Source organism: Sceloporus undulatus, chromosome 5, assembly GCF_019175285.1.
Source record: "Sceloporus undulatus isolate JIND9_A2432 ecotype Alabama chromosome 5, SceUnd_v1.1, whole genome shotgun sequence".
Taxonomy (NCBI): domain Eukaryota; kingdom Metazoa; phylum Chordata; class Lepidosauria; order Squamata; family Phrynosomatidae; genus Sceloporus; species Sceloporus undulatus.
Genome location: NC_056526.1, coordinates 83,555,174 through 83,564,143, shown reverse-complemented (window position 1 = coordinate 83,564,143; position 8,970 = coordinate 83,555,174). Strand labels below are relative to the sequence as shown.

The 8,970-nt window shown below is 38.2% G+C and overlaps 1 protein-coding gene across 1 annotated transcript in view; it reads left to right on the top strand.

The window, feature by feature from the left end:
* Positions 1-8,970, top strand: part of KMT2E (lysine methyltransferase 2E (inactive)) — a 65,350-nt gene that overhangs the window by 3,604 nt on the left and 52,776 nt on the right. The window contains exons 3-7 of the mRNA XM_042469626.1: positions 619-803; positions 1,711-1,825; positions 5,796-6,025; positions 6,937-7,017; positions 8,880-8,938. Coding sequence (XP_042325560.1) covers positions 733-803; positions 1,711-1,825; positions 5,796-6,025; positions 6,937-7,017; positions 8,880-8,938 — 556 coding nt within the window. The 5' untranslated portion in view covers positions 619-732. The remainder of the gene's footprint in view (positions 1-618; positions 804-1,710; positions 1,826-5,795; positions 6,026-6,936; positions 7,018-8,879; positions 8,939-8,970) is intronic.

Here is an 8,970-nt window from a genome sequence, read left to right as displayed (position 1 = left end):
GGAAGCACTGACCACCTTCTACTCTCTCATCCACCCAGACTTTAGTATGATCACAAATATTTAAGCCTGCTGGAATCTTGTAAGTTCTTTAGCATTGTTTTCCTTTACTTCGTCCTTTACATCCTTCATTACATGCCCCTAAATTTTACCCTCAACTTATCCACGGGTCCTATCAAAATCCATAATTTTGGCCCCAAAACATGCCCTTGACTTACAGTATATATGAGGTTGACCTATAGTCGAGTATATATAGTATTCATGGTTTTTTGCTTTCTGTGGACATCCTATAAGCTGAACTAATTATTTATTTAAGGCTGATCAAGAGAAAATTAACACAAACACACATGTATTTATGTAAAGGGAAATGGTTGAAGCATATTACATACTGAGGTGTGTAATGAGGGGTTGAAAATCAAAACATGTCTTGGTGTAGGCACTTCCAAATCCAATTGGATTTACTCCTGAATTTCATATGTTAGAATTGTACTGTGAATCCATTTCTAAGTCTTTAATAACTTTGTTTTCATGCTATGAAAGGATAGAATTATTAGGCATTTTAACATGCTACAGTCTTGAAATAACAAGTTTTCCAACTTTTTGTTTTGTTTTATTAAACAGAGTTTGTGGATGCACTTAGATGTTTGCAATGAGCACTGCGGCTGGCATGCCCCAGTGTTTTGGATACCAATGCATAGAACTCCATGGTAATCGAATTTATCAGAAACGAACGTCATGAGCATAGTGGTCCCGTTGGGGGTTGACACAACAGAAACTTCATATTTGGAAATGGCTGCAGGCTCAGAGTAAGTGTTGTAGCATAACTGCAAATTTGCAAAACATGTTCTGTTTTGTGTTTGATTCATCCATGCACGTTCTGTAGCAAGGTTTCATTTGGACGACTTCTAGGCATAATAGACAGGATCAGTGTTCACTGAGCTTTACCAAAGCAGATCAATTTAAAGTTAGTAATTATTTTGCACCTTCTTGAATGTCTCACCTGAGTTACATCTGAGTATGTATTGAATGACACTTATTTGTTAAATTTTGTTTAATTTTTTTTTTGAAATTTTGTAGAATTTAAAAATAAAATTTCAAATACAGTGTTTATTTGAATTTACATGTAGAGTTGAGTCTTAATATGGATATTTTCAGTGCATGCACTCATATTATATTACTGTTTCCTCTTTCATGTAGGGCTACTAAAGTTTTAGACAACCCACTAGTAATTGGGGGAAATGCATTGGAAATAGCCTCCTCGTTAAGACATTTCCTTTCATGTGCTTTTACAAAAAAGGTATTTTTAAAAAGCAGCTTCTCACAATCTGTGGTGCTTCACATATTCCACCACTAGATGTCATTGCTGAAACTTTCTGGGATTTCAGATTTTTGCTAAGAGCATATGGGCAAACTCCTACACTTCATATGTGTTCACAGAAACAATCAGTGTATTGATATTAGTGTACTTTTGTCTTATAGTAGTTTTTGTGCAGATATGTTGTGTTGTACAACATTGTTGTCTGCGTTGTTCGAATTGATAAATGTTCATTTGATAGCTCAAACCCATACCGCTGCAGTTTTAAATAAGCAGCAAAACTGGTGTCTTGTCAGAGATTTTCTTCAATAATTTTCTTCAGAACCCTTGAACCTATGCATCGATGTTTTGTACTGTATTTGAAATCTTAATCTTTTGCCTTTCTGCTTGATTTTTAGACCTGAATCTGTAGAAGCTAGCCCTGTGGTAGTTGAGAAGTCAAACAGTTATCCACACCAGCTATATAACAACAGCTCTCATCATTCACACAGCTACATTGGTCTGCCTTATGCGGTAAGTCTTTTTTTTTTTTAAGTACAGGTACTCAAGTTTCTTCTGTAATCGGAACATTAAGTATCTCTTCATTAGTGATCTTTCTCTTGTTTATTGTGGAAATTCGCAGCAGTAAGAACCAAGATTTCAACATCCTTATAAATATACAACTTGCATAAAGACAACATTTTTATATTTGTACTTGTTGAACAAGACAGTGTATTAAACTTGGTTTCTAAAGAAACTTTACAGGAATTTCCAGATAAAGTGCTACCCCATGACATACCTCACCCGAGAACAATAAAAGGGGCTTTTTTTAGCAAAAGGAAGAAGGAAATGGCAGGGCCACTACATGGAGAAGACGGTGTATTGTTAACAAGGGACAGAGAAAAGGCAGAGTTACTCAACACCTTCTTTGCCTCAGTCTTCTCACAAAAAGAAAAGGGTGCTCAACGTGACAAAAATAGAGGAGAGGACACAATAGGAGAAATGCAGCACAGAATAAGTAAAGAGGAGATACAGGAATATCTGTTTAATCTAAATGAATTTAATTCTCCAGGGCCAGATGACCTACATCCAAGGGTATTAAAAGAACTGGCAAATGTAATCTCAAAGCTGTTGGCAATAGTTTTTGAGAACTGGTGAACAGGAGTAGTCCCAGCAGACTGGAGGAGGGAAAATGTCCCCATCTTCAAAAAGGGAAAAAAGAGGATCCTAACCATTAATGCCCAGTTAGTCTGAGATCAATACCAGGAAAGTTTGTAGAGCAGATAATCAGAGTTCCATAATCACAAAAAGTCAACACAGGTTTCTGAGAAACAAGTCATGCCACTCTAATCTGCTTTTTTGCTAAAATTATCAGCTTGGTAGACAAAGGGAATGCTGTAGATAGAGCATGTCTTGATTTCAGTAAGGCCTTTGAGAAGGTCTCCATGATATTATTGCAAACAAACTAGTAAAATGTGGGCTAGACAATGTAACTGTTAGGTGGATTTGTAATTGGTTGAACGGCCGAACCCAAAGGATGTTCAACAATGGCTCCTCTTCATCCTGGAGAGAAGTAACCGGTGGGCTGCCACAGGGTTCTGTCCTTGGCCCAGTGCTATTCAACATCTTTACTAATGACATGGATTAAAGAATAGAGGGCATGCTTATCAAATTTGCAGATGAAGCCAGGATTAAAAATTCAAAATGACCTTATTAGATTAGAAAGCTGGGCGAAAACTTACAAAATGAACTTCAACAGGGAAAAATGTAAGGTACTGCACTTAGGTAGAAAAAATGAAATGCATAGATATAGGATGGGGGAACACGTGGCTTAGCAAGACTGCATATGAAAGGAGTCCTAGTAGACCACAAGTTGAACATGAGTCAACAGTGTGTTGTGACAGCTAAAAAGGCCAATGCAATTTTAGGCTGCATCAATAGAAGTATGGTGTCTAGAGATCAAGGGAAATAATAGTGTCATTCTATTCTGCTTTGGTGAGGCGTCACCTAGAATGTGTCCAGTTCTGGGCACTGCAATTCAAAAAGGATGTTACAAGTTGGAGCATGTCCAGAGGAGGACCACCAAAATGTTGAAAGGTCTAGAAACCATGCCTTATGAGGACAGTCTTAGGGAGCTGGGTATGTTTAGCCTGGAGAAGAGATGGTTAAGAGGTGATATGATAGCCCTGTTTGAGTATTTGAAGGGGTGTCACATTGAGGATGGAACAAGCTTGTTTTCTGCTGCTCCGGAGACTAGAACATGGAACAATGGATGCAAGCTACAGGAAAAGAAACTCCACCTAAACATTAGGAGGAATGTCCTAACAGTAAGAGCTGTTCAACAGTGGAACACTCCCTCAGACCTTTGGAGGTCTTTAAACAGAGGCTAAATGGCCATTTCTTGGGCATGCTTTGGTTGTGAGTTCCTGCATGGCAGGTGTTTGGAGTGCATGACCCTTGTGGTCTCTTCCAACTCTACGATTCTATAAGATAACTGCTGTGTCAGTTAAAGCAGCACCTTTATTTGTCAAGTAGGTTGACACCTCCAGGTCTTCCCTGCTTAACATTGCATAGACAGCTAAAAGACCAGAAGGGCAGCATACTGCTGCTACTGGGCCTTGGACCTCTCAGCAGCCTATAAGATGCTTTGCAGCCTGCTCTTGCCCTTACAAGGATTATAGTGCTGTTCCATTGCTTCATCAGCTTGCAAAAGATAGTATGTGTCTCTATTGAGGTGGATCTTTGCCATATGATGCAACCCCGTTTTGTGTACTAAACACCCATATTACATGCAGATTGAGTGTTCAGAATAATAACTAATATCTCTAGAGTTTTCTAAAATCATCTGTGACTTGATTGTGTCCAAAAACGAACTAGAGCTTGGTGCATTGAACTTATCAACTACACCATTAATCAGTTAGTGGCACTGTAATACTGGCACCTGATTCTGTCAGCTCTGGCTTTTGCAGCAGCTTGTAGGATCCGTTTTGTTTTTGCTTTTTCAGAGTGATGACTCAGTCAGGATACCTTATTTTTATTCTGTATATCAGTGACACCTTAACGAAATAGTAACTATTAATGTATAAAAGATAAGCCTTTTCCTTAAAGAAAATAAAGCATGCACAGTACTTAAAATACTATAGGCTTCTGGCTTCTTTCCTACCCAGGTAAAATCTCTGTCAGTCACTGTGCTTTTGTCTAGATTCATCTTTAAATTCTACTCAGATTTCTCTGCTCTGTTATGTCATGATTAAAGAACAAGTGCGTATGTAGAGCCTTGACTAGCATCATTCCTATTGATGCTGAACGATTTTCCTGGACATACATATTAGTGATAAATAGATGCTTATTTCGGCAAATGAATATGAAATGAATACAAAAAAGCTAGCAAACAGTGAACACTTGGAGAACATAGTGCTATGGTAGAAAATGAATAAAATGTAAATGAAAACATTTTTATGGTTTAAATTCAGTCATGCTATTATGGTTCCTCTCAAAGTATGTAGCAGGATCCGGGGAATAAAGATTAAATAGTGTAGGTAATATAGCCAGTTGCAGCAAACCTCTTTAGTAACCACATGAGTAATCCTACTGGTTTTCTGGGTTTGATTCTATGTTTAGTGGCTTTCTAGACCAGACCATCCTGCTTAGAGTCTTGTATAATGTGCTAATGCAGTCTAAATGATCAAATCCTCACTTAAGATGGCTTGATTTTCAAAATTTCAGTACAAGAAAACACTGTGTCAGTGCTTGTGCCTTGTGAATATTGTACATCTGGGTTTCTGTGCAGGGCGAAGTTGGAAAATATTTAAATAAACTGTCTGCCTATCTGTCTGTCTCTCTGTCTATCTACAGTGGACCCTTGTTATACGCTGGGGTTTGGTTCCAAGATCCCCTGCGTATAACAAAATCTGTGGATGGTCAGGTACCATTAAATATAATGACAGAGCAAAATGGTGTCCCTTATAAAAATTGGAAAATCAAGGTTTGATATTTGAAATTTATACTTTTTTGAACATTTTCAAACCGTGGGTGCTTGAATCCGTGCATAAAAAAATCTGTGTATAAGAAGGGCCAACTGTATGTATCTATCAGTTGGAGAACTCATGAGCCTAATTGGGGCCACAGAAGTTCCTAATCCATCCTAAAGATATTCCTAAACAAGATCCTCTGCTGAGACCAGCTGGTTTAGGAGTCCCTGTTGTCTGTGATAGTGATTGGAGATCAGTGTGGAGATTTCCATTTCTCTCTGCTCTTCCATATGGGAGTGTGAGTGTCAATTACTTAGTCTACCCTGCACCCTTTTGCACTGAATGTAGTGCCAACTGAAGAGTTCCAGCAGGCACTTCATCTGGGGACCAGGTGATATCAGGGGGCGTGGGCCTATCCCCTGATGCCTTTTGGACTATGGATGGCTCGGAAGTGGAATCCAGCTCTGCCCTCCACTAAAATTCTATATATTGAAAGTTAAAATGTTGAAAACTTTATGTAAATTATTTTCCAGGACCATAACTATGGTGCACGACCTCCTCCAACACCTCCAGCATCTCCTCCTCCATCAGTTCTTATAAGCAAGAATGAAGTAGGCATATATACTACTCCAAATTTTGATGAGACCTCTAGTGCTACTACTATCAGCACATCTGAAGATGGAAGCTATGGAACTGATATAACCAGATGCATTTGTGGATTTACACACGATGATGGATATATGATCTGTTGTGACAAATGCAGGTAACGTAGTCCCATATTGGTACAGATTATTATTGTTATTATCATTATTATATACTATTTATGCTAGCTTTCCTGGTCCCTAATTGTTCAGAACCATTTCCTTCCTTAGCAAACCATGTTTAGGCCCACACACAGGCATTTCAGGGCATTAATCAAATATGGAAGAAGTGGAAGCCTTGGCATTTTGTCTTTGTGATAGCTCCCATTTTGCCTTCAGGATGGACAGGGAAGGTGACAGACCAGCCAAGCCAGCAAAGATTCTCTGCAAGTGGGGGTCATGCTGAAAATGGTCACAGCTCAGAAATCATTGTTAACCCTACAGATGGGTAAGCGGGAGGAATGGGTGATGAAGAGCTAGACCAACAGTTGAACAGCCCTGATCTGAGTCGCAGAGCCAGGGATGTTATTGCCATTGATATCGTGGAGGAGGTACCAGGTGATTACAGAGGTACATGACATTATTTTAAGTGGCAATAGCAATTTCCCAGGAAATGCTGGAAGTAATAAGTGTGGGTATTGGCAGTCATTTCCCTTGGAGCTTTATTTGTTAAAAATTGCCAAATTGCTACAGGATTTCAAGGAGAGTTCAAGGAGCACTTTGTGGGGGTTTGTTGGGGAACTTGCCATCCAAACAGCCAGGTATATTCTTTTCATCTGTTCATCTTAATATACATGCAATTTTGGGGTGATTTATCTTTTCTTTTAAAATTTTCATCTGATTAGATTTGGAACTTTTCAAGCTGTAGTAAGTGTTGAGGAACCAGTGCATTTAATGGGTGTTCACATAATACAGTGGAGCTTTTTAAGGGAAGAAAACATCTAGTAGCATAGGGAGAATCTAGAAGGAACTGTGTAAGCTTTAATAATATGTGAAACTAAAATTGTACTCTTTTTTTGAAAAAACATTAAAGTGTTTGGCAGCACATTGATTGCATGGGGATCGACAGGCAACATATTCCTGATACATACCTCTGTGAGCGTTGTCAACCTAGGTAAGTAGGATGTAGCTAATAAGAAATTATGTATTGTTGTCATATAGTGTTCGGAATTTATAGGTAGAATGATGAAGTAATTATGCAACATATCTCCATATATCTATGATACATTTAATATTTTTAAACTGTTTTGAAAATTACTATTAATCTCTTGTTATGAAAAGTAACCTCTTGGTTATCCCAGAAATATGGGTCCCTCAAACAGTAGTTCATATCACAGGGTTATGAGAAGTGCCCTTTTTGGAGGAAAAATAGCTACTGCTTTTTATCTTCAAAAATTTATATCATTGCATTAGATTATTGTAAAGTTCAGAACAGAGTAAAGAAAATGGAATTTTAGTTGTCCCAGCTCACATAAGAAGGAAAGCTTGAGCATGTGGGTCTACTGAATACACTGAGCTATTGGTCTAGAGATGCTAGTCAAAAAATTGACCCCAAAAAACTGAGCTGACTTATGCACAGGTCGATGAAAGTACTTTACTTTAACTCTTATTTTAAAAAAGTAGACCATCCCCTGATGAAAAGCAAGAGTGCAATCTGTCCTGGAAGCACTGACTCCTCCCCTACCTCTATCATCCATTTAGCCTTTAGTGTGAGCACAAACAATTATGCCTGCTGGAATTTTGTAGGTTTTTGGGCATTTGTTTTGCTTTACTTCATCCTTTAGATCCTTTGTTACATGCCCCTAACTTTTATCTTTGACTTATCTACAGGTCATATCAAAATCCATAATTTTGGGCCCAAAACCTGTCCTTGAATTATACATGAGGTTGACATATAGTCGAGTTTATATGGTATTCTTGTGCGTGGGCAAGAGTATAGAAACCTCACATGTCTTTTATCTTTGTGTATGGAACCTTATTCACAAGCAATGCAGAACCAAGTGTTCTTCTCATCAGTAGCTCACCCAGCAACATACAAACAGCTTTTCTTGCTGCTGTTTCCTAGATCAAGAAAATAAGCAATCTGTTGTTGTTTAGTATCTCATTGAAGGCAGAGCTGTTGCACATTATTCCTTCCTCACTGCTTTGGGACTGTAATATTATCCATGAGGGTAGAATACTAGAGAGTATGCATACAACAGTCAGCTGACCTTTCACCTGGAATAATAAGATAGGATGTAAGCAAATAGAACAGGGTGTCCGTCAAGTTGACGTTGGACTATCTCTCATCAGCTCCAACCAGTATAATCAATCCTGAGGAATGCTGGGAGTTGTAAATCTTAACAACATTGGGAAGACTTCACTTAGCTCACCCTGAAATACTGCACAACATCCTTTTGAGAGTAAGGGTTGAGTGAGATCCCTATTTAATACCAAATCTCTTTGTAGGAGGGGATGTAAGCATCCCCAGTATAATTATTTTTCATTCACTGCTTACCATTATATCTTTGATTCTAAGATTTCTACGTAGACTTTTGATTTACAAGTTATTCTGCCAAAAAATTTATACAAAATCACTCACAATTTATGTGTCTTTACATTTTAATAATTTGTGCCTGTGAATCATTGGCTTTTGCTAAGTAATTCAGCGCCTTTGCCTGCTTTTAATACTATAAAACTGAAGTGCTGAAGTAGCAGGGATTCAGATGTGATCGTGCTTAGTTCTGTTATGCTTTGATACTCGTATACCTTGGCTTTGCTTTGGACTTCATAGCGAGTGTCAACTTCCTAGAGCAGGGAGCCCCTTCAGATAATGATTGTGAACAAGTGAAATTGAGTCCAGTGAGTGGAAACAGCTACTTATATTTTAATTTTCTATTCTATTTAATTGCAGCTCTGTTGCTTAGAAAACTTTTAATGCTTAAACAACCAGCATCACTTGTTTTCACCTTCATTTCTTTTCCTTTTTTGAAACAGGAGTTTAGATAAAGAAAGGGCAATGTTGCTGCAGCGTAGAAAAAGGGAAAACATGTCAGGTAAGCTGTGTATCTTTACAATTATTGTTGTG